Below are 26486 nucleotides of genomic sequence, written 5' to 3'. Positions count from 1 at the left end.
GAAAGTTGTACTCAAGTTTGTTAATCTTGTTTGAGTTCATTCATGCACTTGTATGCATTTTGCATGCATCATGTTTAGCACTTCATCATGTTAAGCATGCATCCTTTATTACGTGTAGAGAACAAAAGTGAGGAAGTGACCGTTGATCAAGTTCCAGAGGAAGGGTTGGACATCCGAGGTTCTTCAGAAGAACCTCACTACTCTGCTAACCAAAGCAAGCCCCAGAGCATACAACCTTTCCTTGTTGTTTACAAATACTTTTATCACTTGAGTCCTGTAATATGTGCATTAAGTAAATAGGAATTGGTTGAATACCAATTGCTGCATAACTTACCTTAGTTTTCCAATTCCTTTCCTTGGTACCCTTTAGTAGTAGTAGGTTAGTTGATGCTTAGCCTTGCTTAACTATAAAGAGTCGGATGATGACTTTACCTTTTGAGATGGTACTTTATTCATGAACAAGTAATGAAATATGGATTTAATATTAAAGTTGAGACCGGGTGAGTGGCTTGCATCGTGAAATGAGCCGGTGTAGTGCTCTGTCTGTGTCGATTGAGGACTGTTCGTTGTGGACCTGTGTGAGTCAAGACTTTGCAGTAGTGACCACATACTCCGGTAAGCCAAATACCTCGGCTATTCCATTACAGGAAAAGATAACCGCGCACTGGGAGTGGGAGATGGCGGGAGTAGCATGTACCCACCCTGCGATAACGTCCGGGACGACGTAGGGCGGTGGAGTACTATGCTCTTGGGTAGCGCTGACCGGTTCATGTTTTGAAGGATCCAAGCGAAAGGTTGATATATGTAGGTCCGAGACCTGCATATGTCGTGTGGTTGGGAATCCTCAGCTAGGTTTAATCGATTCGAATCGTCGTTGCTTCTCGGAGAAGGAGACTCGATTCTCTGCTCTACATCATAGTTAATCAATGAAACTATGGTTACTTATGATCACAAGATGAGATGTTTAATGAAGTGATTAATTTAGATTAGGCGCAAATTGGATAGTATCAATGAATTAATGTTGAGTTAAAATATGGATTGTAAGGATTCACAAGTAGTAAGCTTTTATGCAAAAGTTATTCTTGATTCTTACTAAACCCTTTTGTATCCCTTAAGCCTGCATTCCCTTGGAGTATTTTCTTTTAGTCGGGTAAGTCTTGTTGAGTACCCTCAAGTACTCAGGGTTTGTTAACCCCTGTTGCAGGTGAACCCCAGCAGCCAATAGGCTTTTATCCCTATTATATGTCGGTTCTTGAAGATGAAAGCCAGCAGTAGATGTGTTATACTCTCATCCTTGGGCAGAATGATATCTATATGTTGAATAAGATTATGTTAGTCATGCCATCGTACTTAGTATGAGAAGGTAAAAACTTATGGTTTGTAAGGCTTGAATAAATGGTTTGTAAACTTATGGTTTGTAATACTTCCGTTTTTTAAACTCTGATGAAATATTTTTGTATCAACTGTTGTAATACTGCAATGTCTTCTGTAATGATCCTGATCGGATGAGAAAGGTGGATGATTCGGGGTTCCCCGAGGACACCTGACAGACTACCAGAATTATTCAGTTCCCGTGCACAGCAGTCAGAGGTCTTTACGACAATGACAGGTGTACGTGGGCCAGTATAATTTAGGCGGTTCTGTTACACCATCGAGACTAGCCTAACAATTCAGACAATCCCAAATTAAAGCTGTTGGTGATGTGCCCAAGAGGCAATCATACCTGTTATGAACTGAATCCATGAGTAAAACATGATCATGATCTATTAGTATAGTACTAATAGGCTTTAATTTTAATGAGGGGTGGTTTCAAAGTTTAAAGCCCATTAGTACAGATAGAATGTATAACATCAATTAGTATCATATCACTAGTTGATGTAGATATAGGGAGTTTTCCTCACTATATAAATGTACCGACATCCTATGGGAACACAATAAGTATAGGAATTGGACTCCATACCATATGTATAGTTTCATACATTTTCTTATGCATATATAATGCTCGAACGGAAACTTATACATATTAACGTATATTAGTAGCATAGAATACGTATATGAAAAACTAATTGAAATGAAAAAGAATTGAATTAAAAAGAAACCATAAAAGAAAAAGGAAAGAAAAAGAAAAAAATGTACCTTTAGTACCGGTTAGCAATACTAACCGGGACTAAACGTGCCAGCCCCCAGGCAAGGGCCGGAGGCTCCATTAGTCCCGGTTGGCAACAAGGATCCCTTTCAGTCCCGGTTCCCTGATCCGGACTAAAGGAGGGGCCTTTAGTCCTGGATTCACAGCACCGGTTGGAAAAACAGGACTAAAGGGGTTTCCCAATCGGTGCATCGTTAAATGCGAGTTGTTCTAACTCATATGAGCACGTGCAATGAGTTCTGGTCACATACGAGATACGTAGGGCACAACCCAATACGTATTGGAATTGGACTCCCTATTTATTATCGCTAGATGTGGGTTATTCTAGCTCGTGTGAGTATGGGCCATGTGTCGGAGACACGTATGAGAGACAGAGGGCGTGAGTATAGTTTGTGAAGTAAAAAAAACAGAACGGAAAAAACTCTGCACTATATAGGTGGTTAGAGAGAGGTGAACGAAAAAAAATGGATGGAGACAAATTTTGCATCTTTAACTGTTAATAACTTGGAGTTAATTAATTAGGAAGCTAAAAATGACAGTTTCTTAGAGATGGCCAAAAACAACCTCGCGGTCTAAGTCCAGACAGGCTTAAAACTTATTTGTGCACTGCTACTGTATCCACGGGTACTCCGACCCAAGTATTACAGAGGGACGTATACGGGGTATTCGTCGACACTAGTCGTTGACATAATTATTTCCTTGCCCTGCATGCGATCAGCACCAAGCAGCAGCCCGATAGACATATATAAAGATATATTTATTACTAAGAAACAAATGCGGTAACGCCGCCGCCGCCGTGCTGGAACTTGGAGACGGCGCAGTCGGTGGAGAAGAGGCCCGACGAGAGGTACTTGTGCGCGCCGCCCATGACTGGCATCTTGGCGCCGATGTCCAGCCTGCTCACGTATCTGGGGCCGTAGGTCTGCCCGAGCACGCCGTCGACGTCCACGGTGAGGTTATGGAACCGGAAACCGAGGTCGAGGTGCACCAGGCTGTCCCTGTCGGTCCTGTCGTACTTGTGCACCCTGTCGTCCTCGTCGGTGACGGGCACGGCGTTGGCCGAGATGGCCAACACGCCATCGAGCTGGACGAGGACGCTGTTGACGGCGGCGTCGGTGCGCGTGACCGACAGCCCCGGTAGGGTCCTGGACAGCCAGCGTGCGTCCCTGACCGCGGCGACGTCGACGGGCTCGCCGTCCAGGGCGACCACGACGTGGTCCTCGTCCTCGTCCCACCGCACGGCCTTCCGGGCGCCGATGTAGAGGCGGTGGCCGCCGCCGAACGTGATGCCCAGCGCCTGCACCCACGTGAAGTCGCGCCTCAGCTCCGGGTTGTGGTTGCCGATGAAGTGCGCGTTGATGTGGAGGCCGGCGTCGGAGAGGATGCAGAAGCTCTGGTCCTTGTGGCCGTGGAAGTAGAAGGTGTTGCCGTCACCGCCGGTGAAGCGCGGGTCGCCGCATGAGGTGCCGGGGAAGAAGTCACACACTACATACAACACACGACGCATGTGAGTTCGTGCAAGTGTGCGTGCATTCTGGTCTCGTTGTATCATGTGTCCATGCATGCACATACGCATGCATTCTGCTTTTCCATAATATACAGTACTCCCTCTCTTCCAAACTAAAGTCATTCTAGCTTTTTTTTCACACGCAATACAAACTATGTATCTAGACTTTATATATATACATATACACAGCCTGAGGTAGAATAATGTTCTATATCTAACCAGCCAAATGACTTATAATTTAAAATAGAGAGAGATCTAATTAGTTTTGTGTGTGTATACACATACATATATACCAAATTCATTGTCATGTTAGATTTATATATGTAACAAACGTACTGCAAAAGCTGCGGCAGTGGGTGCAGGAGGCGATGCATTTGTAAGGGCATTCCTTGGGGCAGCCGACGTAGCAGTCCGGGCCGCCTTTCTCTTTGCACGAGACCTTGTAGTCGCGCTTAAAATGGATGTTGATGGTGATGAATATGCCAAATTTCCCACGTAGCTGACGAGGCCTGGGATGCTTGGGCACCGGCAGCGTCGGCGGCGGCGGCGCTGGTGCCGGCGATGAGGCCACGAGGCAAGCCAGCGCAATCGACATCGCCGCCACCACTAGCAGCGCCCGATGTAGAATCCTCGCCATGGGAGTAGGAACTGTATGGGCTTCTGTGCTCTAGGATACGCTCCCATCCCTTTTATATACTACTCTGCCTGGAGACAAAAAAAAAAACCTTTTACCTGTTAGCCATTATAAAAGATCGCAAGTCCCTCGCGCCACTAAAAGAGTTTGTCACACTTCAGCGCCACTGCTCCTTTTTTATTCTCCACGCCACTTCCGTCATATTTGGCACCAACGGTGTCAAACTGCAGGTGTGATAAGTCAAAAATACCCTTAGATCTAAATATATCATTAATCTTTTTTTGAGCATCTTAACGACTTGAAATGGAAAAACTCAAAACTATAAAGCTGTAGATCTCGTTGAGATTTATAATTTTCTTATATAAATTATCTTTTTTTAATTTCGTACAAAAAATATATGTTTTTTCTAATACATATTAATCATATCAAATCATATTTTTTTGTATGAAATTAAATGAAAATATTTTTTATATAGAAATTGTAGATCTCGACGAAATCTACATCTTTCTAGTTTTGAGTCTTTTTATTTGAAGTCGTTAAGATGCTAAAAAAATTATTGACATATTTAGGCCTAAGAATATTTTTGACTTTTCACACCTGCAATTTGTCACTGTTAGTGCAAAATCTAACGGTAGTGACATGGAGGACAAAAAAGTTTAGAGCGATGGTGCTAAAGTCCGACAAACTTTTTTCGTGGCGCAGAAAGAATTGCGATCATTTATAATGGTTCACAAGTAAAAGGCTCAAAAAAAAAATGCATGCATGCGACTTTGACGAGCTGTATGTGTGCATGCTCGGCTAGCTTTAGATTACATGTCAAGTCGCGTAGGAGGACACAAAAGTGACACCACAAAACTGACGTTCGTACATCGTACGTGTGCATATTACGCGTCGTGTGTGTATATTATATATACATACATACATATATATATATATGGAAAAAAAATTCTACTCCCATTAGCTACTCCCTTTCTTAATCTCACGTGGATACACCTTCGGAAATATATATATATATATATATATATATATATATATATATATATATATATATATATATATATATATATATATATATATATATATATATATATATATATATATATATATATATATATATATATAGAGGGAGAGTATATTCAGTAGCCAGCTATAAAATAAGTTATTCTGTAGCCACCTCCATTTACGATAATTTTATATACTAATTTACAATAATGTCAATACATATTTACGATAGTTGGGTTACTATAATACATGGGGATATTTACCATAACGTTATAGTAAACCACTTATTAAGAAGTTACTATAATCTTGTAAATTAACATAGTAATTATCGTAACTCAAAGTGGCTACAGAATAAGTTATTTTGTAGCCAGCTATAGGGTAGTAGTTCTCTCTCTCTATATATATATATATATATATATATGGTGTGCATGCATGCCCTGAGGTAGATTAGGTTACACTGCAGTCTACTGAATACATCATGTACGTACGCATACGACATTACACCAATGAAATCTGGCCGTCTCTTATTTCACAAATACATTTATCAAATTGAATTCAGGTCTCGTTTGGCCATGTCCATGCATGCATGTACTACATGTGCGTGCCTTGAGTTTCCCTTGAAATAATATAGAGTAATAATTAACAAGACCTATCTAATTGGATGAACCGAAGCTAATAGATCCAATGTCAACCAAAATATGATCGGTGAGTTGAAAAAGGATTGAAAAACACGTGCAAACAAGAAAAAAAATAAAAGATTGAATTAGAATGAATTTAGGTAAAATTCGCAAAATATGACTTCACCATTCTGTACTGTACAAACCGGAGTACGGCGGTTTTGGAAACCGGCTTAAGCCCGTTTTGGCAGTCTGATCCAAATCTAGTTTTTTTTCTTTTTGGAAACTCATCTAATCTCATGTGAAACTTGTGTCCTATAAAGAGAGGATCACGTCCAATTGATAGATCCATCCATTTAATCGTGAAAAACACATCTACCTTTACTCTTTGACTTCTATCTCAAGCTCTTCAAACCTTCTTGCTATGTAGCACTTCTCTCAATGAGATTTGCGGATGTTCTAGGTGATCTTGACGATCTTAAGATACCCACATCGTGCGTCTTCCGGACGGGTCTTTTCGTGAGACGTTTGTGGGTGTTTTACGCGAAGAACAAGTGTCTAATCGGCCTCATCTACCCACCGGTTGGCCTCACCGTTTAAACCTACATTCGCCACGTATATATCTAGACCGTGTGCGATCTCGGACGATATAGCTCCAACCAGTGTGTTGGCCAGAATCAACGTCAATAACATCATTGCAAATTCATTGTTACATATATTTATATATGCAACTAATAATTCCCATCTCCCTTTATTTATATATGCAACTAATAATTGAACCACGTTTATACTCCCAATCTCGCCCCCACCTCCCTTTGGCTTGGGTCGCTTAGGCACTGGCGCCAAGGACTCCACGCGCCGCATGACAGCGCAAGCACCACCACCGCCACAACCGCCACAACTAGCAGACGCCTCGCCATGGGAGATTGGGAGTAGGAGCTGTTCTCGGACAGATTCCCTGGGCTCCCGGACAGACTCCGATCAATCCCCTATATATATACATCTATACATATGCTGCCTTCAGGCAAGCATACATCACTACGTGAAAAACGGTTTGTAGCAACGGGATAAATTTTTTTTAGGGGCGGCTGATGATGGAGCCGCCCCTACAGTGACGTGCTTGGAATCCACGAGACCAGCCACCCCTACAAATGAAACAGCAGGGGCGGCTGGTGATACGAGCCGCCCCTACAAATGGGTAAAATTTGTAGGGGCGACTCACTCACTAGCTGCCCCCAGTGTTTCTATTTGTAGGTGCGGCTGGTGATTGAGCCGCCCATACAAATCCCCCACGTACTGTCAGTATCCATCCAAAATATCTGCTCCCTCCTCTCTCTCTCTCCGTCTCGACTCCCTCTCTCTCTCCCTCGCTCTCCCTCTCCTCCGAGCCCCTCCGTCTCTCCCCCATGCCGCCCCTCCCCGCCGCCCCTGCCCCCCGGCCACCTCCCGATGCCTCCCGACGCCGTCGGGAAGCCGCGCCTCCACGTCTCCGCCGCCGTCCCCCCACTGAGTCCCCATCCGACACCATGTGGTGTGGGCGCCAGCACTCTCGGTCTACGGCTCCTCTCCCGCGCGGTGGAGAGGCTGCGGCTCCCAAATCTTGATCGGTTCCTCCCTCCCCCGTCTCTCTCTTGCCTCTCGATCTCTCCCTCCCTTGGTCCTGGCTCTCTCGGACTCTTCCTCTTCTGGATCTGTGAGGAGGAGCGGCCCACTCTCCCTCTGCCGGATCTGTGAGGAGGAGCATAAGGGGGTGAGTGGCGGCAGCAACGCACAGTGGAGGAGGGCGAGGCAGCAGCAGTGCGTGGGGTGAGGTCGTAGCGGATCTCGCGCATCTTCTCCCTCACCCCCGCTATAGTGGAGGAGGGGCGGCAGCGCACGGTGGAGGGTGGCGGCGGCGCCGCCGTCCCCTTCTTCTCTCCGCTTATCCCCTTGCCAAACCCTCTCTCAGCCCGTACTTCTCCCAATCCTCTAGTGTGGAATGCGACAGCGGAGGCGGTGCTGGATGCGGCACTAGCGCGGGCGGTGGCGCTGGATACGGCACCGTGGAGGAGGTGGAGGCCGAGGCAGCGCCCAAGGCGGCGGCGGGGCCGAAGTTAGGGTTCTGGAGGGGTCTTCGTCTCCCCATCCGTCCTCCACGAGGCCAGGAGGATCATCCAGGAGTCCGATGTGAGCTCACACAATCCCTCATCTTATCCTTATCCTTTGATTCGATTGCGTTCCATTCGCTTTCTGATCTGCTTGTTCGGGTTTCACAGCTGCGGAAGTAGGGGAGGGACAACGCGGCGACCTGGAGTTGTTCACCCTCCCTCTCCTTTTTCTTTTGCTAAAAATCTGATAACTCCATGCGTACATAGTAGAATGAACGATTGAATTGATGGGGAATGCTTTGGATCAGCACAGATCTGGAATTGTAATGTGTAAAATTTGACTAGGGTTTCGTAAAATTTTACTAGGGATTCAGCTTATCAGGCTAATTGGAAAGCACCAAAAATACTTAGATAGTCTACTAGATGTCGATTGAATGTAGTAGGCAAAGCATTTTGTGGATTGTCTGTTGTGCCTTATAGCTTGATTAATTTGGTGGATCACAGAATATGTTTTTGAACCAAGTTTCAGATGAACAAATGATACTGTTTTTGCTGTATACACAACTGTATCATGTACTATCGGTTGTTGAATTGTTCCATACTTATCTAGTCTAGTTTGTTGAATGACAAGTGCAATCGGCTGCAGAACCAAGTACTCGCAAGTTGCAACTCAGTAGTGCAGTACGTAGTTAATGAATTAGATGAAGCTAGTTACAAGGTGTCCATGCTAGCTCATGCATGATTTGAGTAATCAGTTGCCTCGCATTCTTTGTTTTTATTTTTTCCTTGCTTTTCGGTTAATTAGCATGGCATTCTACTTGCTATCAGTTTTGGTTTACGTCACATAATAATTAAGTTACGTTAGCACTTCTAGGGAGACTGCAAGTGCGGCATCACAACAGCAAGTGTGGGGCTGGCGAATCCCGTTGGCAAGTGCAGCACCAAAGCACTGCAACTGCAGGGTAGTAATGTGAGTGGCTTATCTCTATTCAGCAATATCAGTAATGTGAGTGGCTTATCTCTGTTTAGCAATATCAGTTCGACAAGAAAGGCATTTTAGTGTAACTTTGTAGTTTCAGCAACAGTATGTTCTTTTTTGATGGGTTTCCCTACTGTCTTTTTCAGCAGCAACAGCTCGAGCCTGGCTTTTTCTATTTAGGCTCTGTACAGCTGCTAGTTTATCTCTTTAGGCTCTGTACATCACTAGCAAGTGTAGCTAGCAGCTGGATTTACATTGTAATCGATTGGGTCCAACTGCTTTATTTCAGGTTTTTACAATCCCAGAAACTTATCTGTCAAAGTGAAATAATATGATACTCCTATCACCCCATCGGGATTTTTGCTTGAAATTCTGCATTCAGCTTCTGCACATTTGGCTCATGTGTCCTGTTTAAAAAAGATGAGGAAAATCATTCTAGCATGTGGTAACCTGATTTTTATTGTTGTGTTTCATTGACTGCCGTAAGCCTTTTTTTTGGAAGGAGACATTTAATTTTGCTTACTGTATGTTATGTATTTGCTTTGTTTACAGCACTTTATAGCTTGAATGTCGAGCAGTGTTCTATCACGTCAAGAAGTGTTCAGAAGATGACAGATGCACTTCATGAAGAGTCTGTCCTTTCACATCTCTCATTAGGTAGTTCTTGTTTTCATGACGGCCTACTTCTCTTCTGATTTGTATATTAGCAATGTCCATTTACAAACGCTCAAAAATTCCGTACCCTCGACAGGAAAGAACAACCCAATTTCTAGCAATACAATGCTTAACCTTCTATCCAAACTTGCGTCTCTCACAAGGTTAGCAGAAACTGTCCATATCTGTTGATAGATACTAAGGTGTTGGCAAGTATAGACCAGCCATGCATGTTGTCGTTGCAGGTTTTCAGAACTAAGCCTGACTGGTATAAAACTGAACAAGTTAATGGTTGATAAGCTGTGCCTCCTTGCACAATCCTCGTGCCTATCAGGACTTCTGCTAGGTGGAACTTCCATTGGACCGGTAATTTGCTTTCCATTTTCTTTCGTTCAAAAGAAAGGCTTTGTGTTCGAGAAAAAAAGAAAGGCTTTGCTTTCCATTTGTGGTTAGTGTTTGCAGCCTGTACACAAGCAATATGTCATCTCATCTGGTGCTGCTGTTTATGCAGGTGGAGACAATTAGGCTTACTGAGTCATTGTCTTGTACATCTCAAGAATTGCTGCGGTGTGTCTTGTTCTCTCTTGTGTTACTTGCATCGAGCGAAAATTGGTTTTCACATTACTTTTCATATACCTATGTGCAGTCTCATAGTTTAAATGAACAGCAAGCACAATAATTTGCACCGTGTATTGTCATGGAATATTTGTTATAATCTGGTATAAATAAATACGTATTGTCATTGAGTTTCAGTACAATCGCAGAAGAAGATAAGTCATGATGGAGTTGTGCATGAAAAATATATGTTCTGGTCGAATTTGAGTTGTAAATTTAATTTTTTTTGGCAGAAAAATGATTTGTAGGGGCGGTTGGTACTATAGCCGTCCCTACAAATCGATTTGTAGGGGCGGCTGGTGTTCCCAGATCGCCCTTATAAATCAATTTGTAGGGACGGCTACAGTACCAACCGTCCCTATAAATCAATTTATAGGAGCGGTCTGTAAACTGTCCCTACAAATACATGATTTGTAAAGACCCTTGCGTAGGGACGGCTGAACAAACCGCCCTACAGAGCCTCTAAAACCGCTCCTAAAAATCATATTCTACGTAGTGCATGCGACGACTGTAATGAGCTGGGCATGCTTAGCTGACATGGCAAGTCGCGTAGGAGGACACAAAGTGACACCACAGACTGACGTCCGTGTGCAAGGTACGCGTCCTATCCTATAAATGGCCTTAAAAACTACAACCTGGTACGGTAAGCTCAGTTTATTACTCCCTCAGTCTCTAAATAACTATCATTTTCGTTTCCTGAGAAATAACTTTGACTAATTTTATATAAAAAAATATTTATTTATAGTACATAATTAATATCATTAGATAGATCGTTAACTTTATTTTTAAAATAAATTTATTTAGAGATATAAATACTGTATATTTTTTTTATATAAATCTAATCAAACTTACAGCATGCAAATAAAAAAACGACAGTTATTTAGAGACTGAGGGAGTACAACGTAGTTGAATAGTTGACTAACACATGTGGTGTGCATGCACTGAGGTACAGTAGATTATATTACACAGTCCACTGAGGGCCCGTTTAGATCCAAATTTTTTTGGATTTTGGCTCACTGTAGCATTTCGTTTGTATTTGGTAATTAGTGTCTAATTATAGACTAATTAGGTTCAAAAGTTTCGTCTCGCGATTTCTCGACCAACTGTGTAATTAGTTTTTTTTTTCGTCTACATTTAGTACTCCATGCATGTGCCGCAAGATTCGATGTGACGGGTACTGCGCAAAATTTTTTGGATTCTAAACAGGCCCTGAATGCATCATGCCGATTGGACACAGTGTCATCAACTGGATTGCTCATTTTCATGCCGATTGGACATTCTGCCCCCTCCTTCCTCACCCACATGCCATATTGTCTGTCCTCCTAGTCTAGCCATGGATTCGCGGCTGTCCCCGTCAACACACCTCCTCTGTAGCTTTTCCTCGATCCCTATATGTCCCGCTCTCCCAATGGGCAAGAGAAGCCATTATTTGCACGCATTAACGGTTCTATAACCTTCCTAGGCTTGCCTTTGGCTACTAAACGAGTTTTTTTTGGGATGCAACACATGTTTGAAGATATTGTTGAAACTGATCCTAACATAATATGATCAGATTCGAAAAAAAACATAATAGGACCTTATTAATCTTACACTGCAACAGGAAGCATTTTCAGACGTGGGTATTTTCATTAACAGAGACGAGGAGCCCGACTGCCTCTGTCAAATGATCTCTGTTAATGGCCATTCATAGAGGCGGTCGGCATACCCGCCTGTAAATCGACTAATAGAGGAGGACATCTTAAAACCTACGTAACCACTACATTACACACCCATTTGTGAGTATACATAGGATGCTATCTTTTTATATCGACATTCCGTAATCTTGTATTGAATATTTTAGCTACTAAATGAACTTATATTAAAAAAAGCTCCATCTAAAAAGTTTTAAATCTTATTAAGCACTACAACTTTGGCATGGGACATGTCCCCATCCGAGATTATTTAAATTTCAAAAAATAAAATAAATCTCAAAATAGGTGAATTTAAAATAAATATTTAAGATTTTGAAAAACTTCAAATAAAAATTTTATCAATAACAAACTTGTAGATCAGGTCCGTCACAACAACTTTGGTATTGACCGCATTAACAGTTAAGGTCCTTTGATAATTATAAAACTTTAATTTCATAATCTAAGAAATTAAAACATATATTTGGGACTCTAAACAACTTCAAATAAAAAACTTTTGAACTACAAAGTTGCAGAATATATTGAGAACAACGGATTAGTATAGACCATGTTAATATCCAAGGCTGTTTGAAAATTTTAAATTTTAACATCTGAGAACTTTAAACAATATTTTGGGACTCTAAACAGTTTCAAATAAAAAAAAATCAACTATAAAGTTTAAGATCCCATCAAGGGCTACATTTTTCAAATAAAGTTTGTCTTCGTCTGACTCATATGAAAAGGTTATGAATTCTTTTTTGATGCAATAATTTCTAGAGGTAGGTGTTGGTGTTTCGAGTAAACACCAACGAGTAAATTTGTATTATTGCGCGTTGGACCCGGATGATGTGCTAAAAGACACAAGGTTTATACTGGTTCGGGCAGAATGTCCCTACGTCCAGTTCTTGGCTGCTGCTCGTGTTATTAGCACTGAAAGGTTTGTAGTAGGGGTTATAAACGGGCGAGAGAGGGACGGGTCCCAAGTCTCTGACGGAAAGGTCGAATGGATGCTGAGAGCTTGGTTGCTGCTCAGCTAGGTGTGATGTGTGGCGTGATGTGTTGAATCGATCCGTCCCTTTAGTGGGGTGCCCTGCCTTCCCTTTTATAGACCAAGGGGAAGCACGGATTACATATGGGAGAAAGAAGAAAAATCAGAGGCAAAGAAGGTCTTTCGAAGGTGCTGGGTCTTCCTTTTCCTCTGTGCCAGTCCCGCTGACATGGCAGGCGATGCTAAGGATAGCCCCGTGCTGGGTGCATGTCCGCTGATCTTGATAGGGCCGCGCTGGGCGTCTGTCCGCTGGTGATGCCATGTTCTGGCTTGATCAGCAAGTGGTCACGTCCCATCCTGCCTCGGCAGGCAGCATGACGGACCAGGGTGTTGATTCGTGACCCTACGGGGAGCAGATGGCACAGTGACCGCACGTCCGTTACTGTAGATGATGCAGGTTTCCTCCTGGACTGTAGTGGTTGTTGTATGCTCCCGTCAGGATCTGCGCCCGAGGACAAATGGTGGCGCCCGCAACACTGTAAGACAAATGTCAGCGCCTACAACACTGTTCGGGCTCTGACATGCCTGGAAGGGCTTAAAGCGCCCGTCTTGTCATATCCTGACGGTACTTTCCTGCAGGCGTGCAGGTTATGGTCCTCGGTATTGCGGTTGACTTGAGTGCCCTACCTTATCTGCGCGCGTATTTATGAAGGAGCAGCGCGTAGACATCGGGCGAGGCGGAGCCAGCCCTCGGACGTCGAGCGAGGCGGAGTCAGCCCCCGGACATCGGGCGAGGTGGGGCCAGCCCCCGAACCAGCCCTCGGGGGTCGAGCGAGACGGAGTCTGCCCTCAAACGTCGGGCGAGGCGGAGCCAGCCCTCGGGGGTCGGGCGAGACAGAGTCTGCCCTCAGATGTCGGGCGAGGCGGAGCCAACCCTCGGGAGTCAGCTTGAGGTAGGGCCCATGGTCTTGGTGGACGGACCACGAGTGACCTGGCATGCGGTGTAGTCACGCTCTCAATCGCGTGGATGAATCAATGTTGACAGTCATTAGCTCCTCTTCGGGTACCCCAGTATTTGGTCCCTGATAGTAGCCCCCGAGCCCCGGGTGATTTGGATAGAATCGCCCGAGGGTGATTCGACTTGCCAGAGGGTGCGCGTGAGCGCACCTGTCGGGTGTAGCCCCTGAGCCCCCGGGTGATTCAGATAGAATCATTCGGGGGGTGATTCGACTTGCCAGAGGGTGCACGCGAGCGCACCCGATGGATGTAGCCCCCGAGCCCCCAGTTGATTCGGATAGAATCGCCCCGGGGTGATTCAACTTGCCAGAGGGTGCGCGTGAGCGCACCCGTCCGGTGTAGCCCCCGAGCCCCCAGGTGATTCGGATAGAATCGCCTGGGGGTGATTTGGACCCTTCGTGGGTATGGCTGTGAGATTTGGTGGTTTTGTTATCTGAACAATTTTGATTGGGGTCTCGGCTAGGGTTGTCCCGACTGAGACTCGATCGAGGGCCAAGACTCCCATGACGCTTGTTCGCCTGAGTTTTGGCCGCTTGCGGGGCCATCCCTTGTCGTAAGGGTGCCTTGGGATGGCCGTCGAAACTCCTGGGCCCAGGCGGGCCGGAGAAACATTTTTTTGACCCGTATTTCTTTTGCTGGTAAAGAGTCCTGGTCTATTCGGGGAGGCAAAACGCCCGGCGCGTCTTCGAAGGGAAAGGATAGGGATTGCGGGCGCATATCCCGCGACGTGACGTGGTGGTAGATCATGGCAAGCACGGAGATCCAGGCGGACGGTTTCTTTCCTCGCATCTGTTGCCCCTATAAAACCAAAGGGTTCGCCCCCAGGGTTTTGTACTTTGCCTCCTTGCCTTTGCATCAACAAGCTCTGCCGCCAATCGCCCAAGCTCCCTGCATCCGTGTCTCAGCCGTCGTCGAATTCGCATCCACGCAACCCAATCCTCTAATGGAACCGTGGTGCCGCTCTGATATCACCCTCTAGCGCCTGGAGGGCCTCGTTCGCTGTGGTCTTCTTTGCGCGCAGACTGCCACCGAGGAGTGGCGGTTGCCTAGCGATGAGGACGCATCATCACCGCCCCATGGCGATGTCGTGTCCTTCGCTTACTTCCACGAGCAGGGATTCACCACCCCCACCCACAAGTTTCTTTAGGGATTGCTGCACTACTACAAGGTAGAGCTGCAGCACCTTAATCCCAATGGAATCCAGCACATTGCGGAGTTCATCACCCTGTGTGAGGGATTTCTGGGGATTAGTCCTCACTTCGACCAGTGGTGGTACTTCTTCGTCGCCACCCTCCTAAAGAAGCGGGAGAAGAAGCAGGAGCTGAGCGTGCCGATGGGATGCGCCGACATCTAGCTCCGCAACAACTGTGTCAGCGAGTACCCACCGATGCGTCTATCGACCTCCAACAAGGGGTGGCATTCGCATTGGTTCTACGTCAAGAACAACGCAGCTGCCCCTTGATAGAGTTCACCGGGCACCTCATCGAAGAGGTCCCGGATGCGTGGAGGAAGTGGGGAGTCCTGAAGAAAGACAAGAAGAGGATCTGGGACCATCTCACCGCCATCCGAATCCCAAAGGAGAGGGGAGTGAAGGGGTCAGGGATCATTGGCACCTACCATATGAGGAGGGTGGCACCGCTGATGAGGCGCACGCTTCCCCTACACATGACGGCGCCCGTGGCATCATTCGATGGGATGGCACTCATCGAGGGAGCGCTCTCCCCATTCGAAGTGGCACAGCGCATCAAGGTGGCGACGGAGCCTTCGCGGGATGACGCCGGTGCTGTCCTCAAGTTTGTGTATTCAGTGCCGGGGCACCCCCAATGCGGCCGGAACCGGGGTACATAGTCTTCGTAAGTTTTCTTTCCTCGTGCCTCCTTTTTAATTGAACTCCTGACCCCTTGATGCTGATATTGAGATAGGGGGACCAGCCAAAGCAACTCTTCCTCACAGACCACCTGGCTCTGCTACCAAAGGACCCCTCCGTGATGGCGGCCAACCATGCTGAGGCCGAGCTGTAGTGGAAGGCGAAGGAAGACAAGAGGAGGAAGAAGGAGCAGAAGCTGCGGGCACAGGAGCGAGGGGAGGACATGGACAGTGATGATGACGATGATGAGGAAGATGATGAGGTAGTTGCCGACACCGAGTAGGATGACCTGGAAAGCGAGGATACGCTGATAGGTATCCACTCGTCCTTGCAGGGACCCTGCCAGTTTCATGCGGGGGGAAGTGCGTCCGTGAGGCTGGTGGAGATGGGCCGAAACGTCGGCCCGTCCTCTAAACTAGTAGGGGCGAGCGGATCTATCGCCACACCCGAGGTGCCAACGGAGGGGAGTGGCCCCGCCGCCGCTCCTCAAGAGCTAGCAGGGGTAGGCAGATCTACCGCTGCCCCCGAGGTGCCGACAGAAGGGGGTGGTTCTACCGCCGTGCCCCCGGATGCAAGGGAGGTGAGCCCCTCTGCCCGGGAGTAGGGGGTGGGCTCAAAACGGCCCCGCCCCGATGAGGCAGAGCAAGGACCTGGGGGTTCGTCCCCTAAATGTATCCTTCGCCCGACAGCACTGATGTAATTCATTTGACTCCTCTATTTCTCTATTTTCAGCGTGACTCACACCTTTTGTTTCATGCAACATCCTGAGACAGGGCCACTCTTTGGCGCTGGCGCCCAAGAAGAGTGTTGCCATTCAGGCGAGACCAAAGCTGACGTCACTCCTATTTTGGGTGAGACCGAAGTCGACGTCATAGCCTCATTGGCCGGTCAGGCACCACCCATATCCAGAATGGTATGATTTGGTCGCTCTTCCTGCAAATTATAGGCTTCCAGAGTTTGCAAAGTTCACTGGCCAAGACAGGACAAGCACGATAGAACATGTCAGTCGCTATCTTACACAATTGGGCGAGGCATCAGTTGAGGAGGCCCATCGAGTTCGTTTCTTCTCCCTGTCCCTGTCAGGGCCAGCCTTCACTTGGTTTTCATCACTGCTAGTCAATTCCATTGCCAATTGGGCTGACCTAGAGAAGAGGTTTCATACATATTTTTATACTATTACCAGAGAAAAGAAGATTACTGATTTGACAATTATAAGGCAGAGAGCCCATGAATCGGGCACTGAGTTTCTTCAGAGGTTCCAAGAGACCAGAAATTTGTGCTTCTCATCAAACTTAGCTGATGATCAGCTATCTGCTTTGGCCGTGCAAGGGATGCTGCCAACATGGAAGGAGAAGCTACTGGGACAAGAATTCGACAACTTGGGTCAATTGGCTCAACGAGTGGCAGTGCTCAATAGCTAATTCTAGAGTATGCGCAGAGATACCCGATTCCAGAAGAGTACCACAGTGGCCGAAGCTTATAATCCATACTCAGTCGATGATGGCTATGAAGATGAAGAAGAAGAGGTTGCTGTGGCTGAATGGAATTAGGGCAAAATGACAGTAATGGTGCCAAATCCTTGGGGAAGAGGAGTCGAGGAGAGCTATTTCTTTGACGTCACAAAATCAGACAAGCTCTTCGATTTCTTGCTTGAGAAGGGACAGATCAAGTTGCCAGATAATCATGTTATGTTGCCCTCTGATCAATTGAAGAATAAGAAGTTCTGCAAGTTCCATAATGCTACTTCTCATTCCACTAATGAATGCAGAATTTTTCGGCAGCATATACAAAGGGCTATTTAGCAAGGAAGGCTCAAATTTGATACGCCTCAAAAAATGAAAGTTGATGATAATCCTTTCCTAGGAGATCAAAACATGGTTGATGCTAGGCTGCTCAAAGGAAAGACTAAGGTCCTAACATCAACCAAATCAAGGGAAGCTAGAACAGTCGATCCCAAGATGCAAATATCGGCTGACGAGTACAGAGAAATTAGAAGACGTCGCGACAAGCAAAAGAGCCGATGTGAGCAGGGGGGAATGTCAAAAGATGGGGCGACAAAGCCACGAGTTACATCTCGGATCCTATTGAATAAGTGGCAGTGGCAGAAGTAAAAGGATTATCAGCGTTGGCTAGAAAAGCAAGAATACCAGTGTCAACAGAAGAAAGAGAGGTATGAAAGAAAGCAAGTTGAATTGCATTGGAATTGTCCTTTCTTTAGACATTGCTGGAACAAAGGTTTGAAGTTGCCTACCAGGAATAGCTATCCAGAGTGTAGCGATCAATATTGGGAGTTTAGGCAATCTCAGGCCAATCGCCGGTCTATCCATGCTCAAGATGCATATCATCACAATAACATGGATCGATGCTCAAAAAATGAAAGTGTTCATAATCGGCTGGGAAAGAGAGTTGTCGATCTAGACTGGGCTGATTATGAAAAAGAAAGTAACGAGAAAGAATACGTTTGGCAGGAAGGCCAATGGTGTCCAGGAGGTTTAACAAGAAACCAGAAGAGAAGGGTGCAACGCCTAAGGAATAAAGAGTTGGAACAGGCTCAGGCATCCGGTAAACCTCAAGTATGGCGTACTAAGCAAACAGCCGATAGAAAGCAACCATCGGCTAATATTCAAATGGCTTTTCTATTGCCATCAGAATTCAGAGCTCTGGCAGAGCAAGAAGTTTATTCGGATTTTGATGAATCGGAGTACGAGGAGATAGTTGCCAAGTTGATGGTTATACAGCAAGCAATATTTGATAAACCAGTCAAGCATCGACACTTAAAAGCTTTAATTGTGAAAGGTTTGGTTGATGGGAAGCCGATGAATAAGATGTTGGTGGACGAAGGTGCTTCTATCAATCTCATGCCTTACACCACTTTTTGTAAACTTGGCAAGGGACCAGGAGATCTGATTGAGACTGACATGATGCTTAAGGACTTTGGGGGTAATGTGCCCAAGACCTAGGGGGCAATAAATGTCGGACTGACAATCAGGAGTAAGACTCTGCTCACCACATCCTTCGTCATTGATGGAAAAGGGTCATATAGTTTACTCCTTGGTCATGATTGGATTCATGTGAACTGTTGTGTACCATCAACCATGCATCAGTGTTTGATTCAGTGGCATGGAGATGAAGTTGAGTTTTTTCGCGCTGATGAGTCTGTGAGTATCACAACAGCCGATCCAGTCTTTTGGGAGCTAGGAGTCTTCGAATGCTTTTCTGGCAAGTTATGGGAAGGAGGCTTCATTAAAATCAGTAATGAAAGCCAACAGCCGATGCAAGCAATCGGCTTTGAGAGTTTGTTTTAGTAAATAGTCACGGCTCCACGTCGGCCATTGGATTAAGGAAGAATAAGCACTGGTCCTGGAGATGGGCTTAGGCCGACATATGTGAACGCTAAGTCGAGTCATAAGTGCAATTCAGAGTTGATAGATCTATTAAAGGAAGTTCTGTTTCGCTTAATGGGAAGCTTGGCATGGATTGATCGATTATTTAACCTTTGGTCTAAAAAGTTCTGGTGCAACCTATCAATAGTGATTGATGAAAAATATTTAAAAGGATATTATCCTAACATTTGATCAACACTTGATAGCCGATTCGATTAATCATCGGCTCTAATAGCCGGTACCAGAAATGTATCGCCTTTAGTTCAAAAATAAGCCTGAAGATATGAAAAGCCGATACGATATGTATCGCCTATAGAGCAAAAACAATAACAAAGACATTCATGACACATACAGGGGCATTGCATTGAGACACATTCATGAAAGAACAGGAGGTTTCATTCATTAGTTTGCCCTAGATACAAGCTAATCGAAGACCTTGTTCACCACATCCTGAGCAGATGTGATGTCCACGATGGCCTCCGCCACTACGACGAATTCTTCGAGCAAGTCCTCATGTTCCTTAGGGCCATCGCCCATTGGGAAACCAGTCTCCATGGCGTGGAGCTCGTACCCCGTTTGGACTTGTGCCGTGGTCAGCGCCACCACCGCACGATGACGAACGCCGAGGAGGGCGATCTCCTGAACGTAGGCCAGAATGTCATGAAGGCGAGCATTGATGAGGGAGCCCCGGGCATTGACGGCATCCATGGCCACATTCACCGCTAGTTGAAGAGACTCCAACTGCACTGTCAAGACTGACGATCACAGAAACAGGAGAGTTGTCAACATAAAAGATAATGGAAATCAGGATAAAGTGTTCCTGGAATTCATCTTACCCGCCACCATGGCGTCAGACTCGGCCAACCGCGCTTAGACGGCGCTGGCCTCCTCCTTGGCCGCATGAAGAGCAGCCTGAGAGACCCCGAGGCGGATCTTGAGCTGGCCATTCTCCCGAGTCGCCTCGGAATAGCGGTTCTGAGCTGCCCTCCACTCTCAGAGAAAACGCCGGGCGTCGTCGCTGTTGTACGAGTCAGAGGTGTCCGACGATGAGGCCGGCGTGGAAGATGCAGTGTCAGAGGGCTCGCCAGCCCAGGGAAGAGGACGGAGACTGTCATTCAAAATGAATCTATAGACAAATCAGAATAGTTCATCGTTACAAGCAAAAGATGTCGATCTCACCTCATGCGTCGGAGGCGCTGATTCACTAGCATATTCTCCTCCGGAACCTCTGCCACCGCACGCTTGCCGCAGTTCTCCTCGCTGGCCATGAAGTTTATTGGATCTATAGGAAGGGAGGAAGGCCGCTATAGTGTTCTGTGAGGGCGGAGAAATGCAGAGGAATAGGAACGGTTGCGAGTGCGTATGTGTTTGAGGCCGGAGCCCTCGGCTGGTATTTGAAGCCACAGAGCGAAGAGGTGGACGCCTCGGGGCGTGCAAAAGGCAACCACAATTATTAGAAGGTGAAGCGCCACCCCACTAATACCGAAGAGAATACGGCGCCAGAATGACTAAGGACAGAGGATCGAGGGGTTCTCTTAATAAAGGCTGTGTTTTTAGACCTAAATGGGATTAAGATTGGGAGTCTGGAATCGGCTATTTTCAAATCGGCTCTTTAGCCAAAACAAAGAAAAACACAGTGGGACAAAGGAAAGTATGGTTGTCATTGGTTCTACACAAGGCATATGTTGGTACATGAGTTACAAGTCTAGAACATCCTGGATCGCTTTCAACACTTCTAGCCGAATAGCATCAGCTTCTGTGATCTATTGTTTGTCTTCTTCGGCTGATCCAGGAATGCTCTCGAGGCTACTTTGGATGGCTCTACCCTCCCTGACTTTGGCCAGCAGTTCCTATTTCTTTTGTTGAATAGCATTACGTATTTGAGCCAGGGTGGACTTATGACGATCAATGGCGGCCTTCACGTTTCCTAGCTCCTTCTCAAGTTCTGCTTGCCTGGCTTCTGGTTGAGACAATTCTAGGTCAATACTAAGGGAGGAGTTCTTCAAGTGATCAATCGACTGTGATAGTTCTTTAGCCTCTTGCCTGTTAGAGTTCCCCTTGGCTAATAAAGTTTCATGATCAAATAGATTCCTCTTAGCCTGTTCCACCTTCAAGACCTGATCTTCGAAGATAGAAAAAGGAGACAAGACTCTAGGGAGAGCTGGGGATGGATTACCCTTGATGGCCAAGAAGACTCTATGCATTGGATCAGTATCTTGGACCAAATCGGCTATATTTTTCTCAAACATTAGCAGAACATCTCTTAGCTGATTTTTGGTGTCTTCTGGTAAGGTTTCCTTGAAGGAAGTGGCTGACGAACTAATTTCACCTTCATCAAGATACTCCTCAAGATTGAAAGAGTAGCTCAAAGCTGGAAGATTAAGTGCCTGTGTATGAGGAAATCTTGATTAGGAGGTTTGAATAAGTTCATAACAGAATGGATGGTGAAGAGGATATAGTACTTTGTCTGTGGTAGCCTCTATTTGAAGAGAAGGAACAGCTGATGATACACCAGTAATATCTGGTTGAGTCGGCTCAGAAATCTCAACATTGGCATCTACAAACATCGGAAGATTTTTAGTTCATGTTTATTGTAGAGAGATGAATTGAGCAAATAACTTCCTTACCATCAGTTGTTTGCTGAACTGGGGAATCGGCAGTCTGAGTGTCGACGGCAACAAGACCACCTTCAGCACCGATAGGATCTTTAAGCGGACTGTCAGGCTCCCGCTCTTGCACAGGTGTTTCCTCAGGAAGTATCTGGTATAGTAAGAAGTCAGATGAAGGGTAAAAGACTGAGTAAATCAAAAAGTTAAAGAAAATACTATGACAAGCATCAAGGATAAAACTCACATTTTCTGCTGTTGTGGAAGTATTGGTTATTTCAACCAAAATCGGCTCCTTTTATGGACCAGCTGATGGAGGTTCAGTTGGTGCTGAGTCGAATGCCTGGGATACCAGTTCCGCACCCAGAGCAGGTTGGGATGCAATGCTTGATAACTGTGAAGGAACAAAATTAGCAATTGAATATCATTTTGAGACAGAGATGAATTGTTTACCTGAGTAGCTGATGGTCTCATTCTGTGGAGTCTCTTCCCAGTGGTGGTTTTCTAGGCTGTCCCTTGAGCTGCCTTGCGCTTTGAAGACTGATATGTTACGATGGTGGGGGCAGCATAAGTTTTCATCAGTTTCCCTAGTGGAGGCGCAGCCGATCCCATTCTTGAAACGGGACATGGTGGTTGATAGTTTATAGGATGCCCTTTCCTATCCAAGCTTGGAGGATCAAATTCAGTGTCCTAAAAAGGATCGGTTAGAATAGTTGGCAAAAGAATTCATCAAATAATTTCCTTGAAAGAAAATGGCAAGTTACCTCTCTGTCAGAAGCGAATCCCCCATCCAGAGCTACACACAAAGGGTGGACCAACCCACAGAAAAGATGGGAGTGCCATTCTTGCCACCAGGAGTCGAAAAGAGTGGAAGTGAGGCTGACTCTGACCCAGTCATGCAAGCAAAGGGAAGGAAGATATGATCCCAGTTGGAAAACTCTAGAGGCTTCTAGTACTTCGCTAATGTCTTCTCTTGGCCTCAGTATATCCTTAAAGAAGAGTCGAGGGGGCAATTGGTCGAGGCCGAACTGATGGGCTATGAAGGACGGATTGTAGAACTCATAAGTTGGAAGGTTGCCTAGGATAAAGGAGCCTATAGCCATTTTGCCATGACCATGACAAAATTCGGCTAGAAGAACACAGGGCTTGATGAAAGAATTAAAGATTACAGCCGCTGCCTCGTCCGAACAGCCTGATTCAAACTAAAATTTGAATGGGAAAATTAGCTCATCATTCTCATCATCATCATAGGGTAACCAAGTCAGAACATCTGCATCAAACCCAATGTAAAACTTTTGAAGAGATGGCCAATATTGACATCAATTATTATGGCCCATGCAACTTCACCGTAGCTCGTGCACTAACGGGTTCTTCCTTCTTCGCCCTTGTATTCCTCATCAAAGTTGGAGGAAGAAAAGCTCAGGTTTTTAAGATCAAACCTTACAATTTTGTGCATATACAGGTTCAGCCATAACTGTATCAACCACCAAGGGCCACTAATAGTATGTATTGGTTCATTCTTCAACAATTGGGCACCTACCTGGTGCATCATATGATAAGCGGCTCCTAACAGACCCTTTCCAATGGGAATACCCTTACCTGCTGCCAGATGTTCTACCATAAATTTGTGATTATAAGTTGGTCCACAAGATGACCCACAGAAGACGAATCTTTCTAGCCACATGTTCAGAAAAGCCACATATTCTCTTTCGCTAACAGCTGATCCATCTCCAATATTGTTCAGAATATAGCCTACCCATCCTGAACAGTCTGATATTTTGGCTAGCTTCTTAGAACCAGCACTCAAGTACTCATAAGGCTGCATTGATCCAGTTATTCTAAGGCCGGTCAACATGTAAACATCAGCCAGGATGATAGTCATTGGGCCATGACCAAAGATGAAAGCATTCAGGGCATTGGAACAGAAATAAGATGCAGCAATTAGAAGTGAGTCGTTCCTCTCCATCCTAGACAACAAAAGAGTCAAGCATTGATTCAGATCATAAAGTTCTCAATCTCCACCCTTTTTCTCAGACACCCTACGGAACCAATTTCTCCATCCCTTAGGCATCTTTGGTCAATTTCTGAAGGGAGTTTTGGTATTCCAAGAGGACAAATCCACTGCAGACTGTTTGAAGGGGATTTGGTTGGTTTCTTGATGGATGAAATCAGATGGATCAGGATTGCCCATAGGCCTAAGAAAATAGACATTGGAAGCAACACTGATGGAATCAAGATTTCATTCCTCATTTCCTAGAAATCGGACGAAATAAATTTGAGAAGAAAAGAAATACGAAGTAGCGGCCGATGTTTGGAGAGTGGAGACTTGGAGGCATACCTCAGGGATGTGGTCAATGGTCGCCATTGCAGCCGAAATAGGTTTGAATCTGACAAAGATCGCTTGGATGATGGCTCGATAGAGCAAAGGATTTGCTAGGGTTTGAGGCCTTGGCGATGACGGCGTCAGCTGTTGAAGTTGGCTCGAGAAAGAAGGAGAAAGCAAAAAGGCCGAGTGAGTCAGAAGAGATACTATTGGGATGTTATATGAGACTCGGGCCAGGAAGTCAGGAGTTATGCGTATATCTCGGGATAGAACGGTTGCGGCGTGGTAAACCAATAAACTGGAATTTTGGAATAAAACCATTTTATCACAAAATTGGGGGCATGTGTTTACACCAAAATTTGGGAGAAGAACGCGGGAACTCGCAGGCTTCCAAGTTTGTGCCAATCAAGGAATCGATTGCATGAGGATCGATATCAGTCGGTTCGGATGCGACACTGGAATTGGCTCTCTTAGAATGACGTCAGCAGATGACGATGATGAGCCGCGATTGGCATCGGGAAGATACATATCGGACTCTACAAAAAGGGAAAGATTGGGGTCCAAGTTATCTTAAGATAGGAATATTTTCTTCGTACCAAAGATTATACCGAGCCATACTTGAGTAGGATTCGTGCTTAGGCTCCGGGTATAAATATTGAACCCCGGCTATTTTAAGAAACTTACAATCAATCAAATACAAGTTACTTACTTTTTTCGGCTCCAACCACCCCTTAGGAGTAGGAGTAGAGTAGATCTCAGCGAGTTCTTCAGCAAGTATGGCTGCATCGATCCGGTCGACATCCACTGCTTGTCTGTAAGTACCGTTATGGCTTACACTTCTGTTCGTACGGCTGCATCGATCCGGTCGACCTCCACTGCGACTCTGGTATGAGCTAGTTATCGATTCTTGTCTAGTTTAAGTAAGGTTGCATCGATCCGGTCGACCTCCACTGCTCGAACTAGATTAAGGTAAAGTTATCGGCTCTATCTAAGGGTGGCGTTCCTTCGGATAGACTCATTAAGTTACCGATATTGCTTATTGCTTCCATTATTTATTTAATTACAGCAATATCACTTCGCCCAATTGGGATTAATCTAGATCAGCCTTCTATCGTGTTTAACCCATCGTTTGTTAATCTAAACTGATCTAATCTGCATCTTAAATGATGAGTTATGTTTTATCGGCCATTTTATATCAATCTTGATCACGCATAGTGTGTGGTTAAGGCATGTTTTGTCTTGAATAGATCTGTTGGCTAACGAAAACCGTTTCATGGCCCGTTATCACGGCCTGTGTGATTCTGCCTCGCACCCCACTGTTAGCACCGTGGAGTGGGGATTGTTATTTGGTAGATCTGTTCCTGATAGGGCATGACCTTAACTATGCGCTATGCCTGAATCGGCTGTTTTAGCCGATACTGAGTGCTTTCACGAACAGTTCACGTCATGAGACCATTGAGGTAAAGTTAGGTTGAAAGATGTGTTAGCCCCATGATCTTATTATTGTATTACGGCCTGCATGATTCTGCCTCATGCCCCACTGATATTAGTAATAAGTTAGGGTCATCTAATCTATTGTTGTTTCTACGGCCTGCATGATTCTGCCTCATGCCCCACTGGTCATAGCGATAGATGAGATCTAATATGTTCATTAGATTTATCTTTATTAAATGGTTAAATGATGATGAGCTGTTTCTTTTAAATAAAAGGGATTCGGTTACTTGCAGTCATTGCCTTAGCATAAACTAATTATTGTTGACATCTTATTGACATTGACTAATGTTTGTCTAAATAACGAGATCTATCCTGAGCGATAACCGATTTGCCTTCCATAATTCTATGAGCTTTAATTGATTTATTCTTATGAGTATGCTGGAATCGACTATTTAGTCGATTTCCTTCCATATCGGCTCTCGGAGCCGCACATTCGGGACTGTCTGGCAACACTGGCATGTTTGCCTTAAATTACTGATTAGCTTTCTCTCCATGTCAATTGCAGGGTCAAATTGACTGGCACGTCTCGGTAGGAGTGCGCAGGATCGACCATCCCTGCGCTGAAGCTAGGCGGGTCTCCAGCTCCATCAAGTAGACCCTTCTGGCTTGCTCGTGTGCCCTCGGTATAGGATGAAATTTTGTGCCGACAGCTTGTAACGGGGTCAGCAAAGCCCTCGGGGGGCATTCCGTTGCTCCTTAACCCGCCTTCCAATAGATTCCCCCTCAATGGGGAGTCTATGGGCTCAGCTGGAGGTTTGGATCGAATGAGAAGGTTGAGATGACCTTGTCCACTCCTAGGCGGGACGGGCAAAGGCCGCTGGGGCTCATCTGTGTTTTCCCCCTAGATCTTTGTTTGACACGAGGTGGCCTCAGTCTCACGATCTAGGATCGGGCGGCTCG

The 26486-nt window shown here is 45.5% G+C and overlaps 1 protein-coding gene and 1 long non-coding RNA gene across 3 annotated transcripts; one reads left to right on the top strand and one right to left on the bottom strand.

The window, feature by feature from the left end:
- Window positions 1-2909: 2909 nt before the first annotated feature.
- On the bottom strand, window positions 2910-4290 carry LOC136481032 (uncharacterized). Its single transcript, XM_066478418.1, has 2 exons — window positions 3990-4290; window positions 2910-3631 (listed from the first exon to the last, which is right to left on the bottom strand). Exons 1-2 carry the CDS (start codon window positions 4288-4290, stop codon window positions 2910-2912), a joined length of 1023 nt encoding a protein of 340 aa, XP_066334515.1.
- Window positions 4291-9519: 5229 nt separating this feature from the next.
- Window positions 9520-10167, top strand: LOC136483027 (uncharacterized). 2 transcript variants are annotated; one of them, XR_010765283.1, is made up of 4 exons: window positions 9520-9629; window positions 9724-9790; window positions 9872-9992; window positions 10138-10167. It is a non-coding gene; the product is annotated as an uncharacterized lncRNA (long non-coding RNA). The 2 variants fall into 2 exon arrangements; XR_010765282.1 differs by having other exon boundaries at window positions 9724-9992.
- Window positions 10168-26486: the final 16319 nt, after the last annotated feature.

Source organism: Miscanthus floridulus, chromosome 9, assembly GCF_019320115.1.
Source record: "Miscanthus floridulus cultivar M001 chromosome 9, ASM1932011v1, whole genome shotgun sequence".
Taxonomy (NCBI): domain Eukaryota; kingdom Viridiplantae; phylum Streptophyta; class Magnoliopsida; order Poales; family Poaceae; genus Miscanthus; species Miscanthus floridulus.
This window is presented reverse-complemented; position numbering and strand designations above follow the sequence as displayed.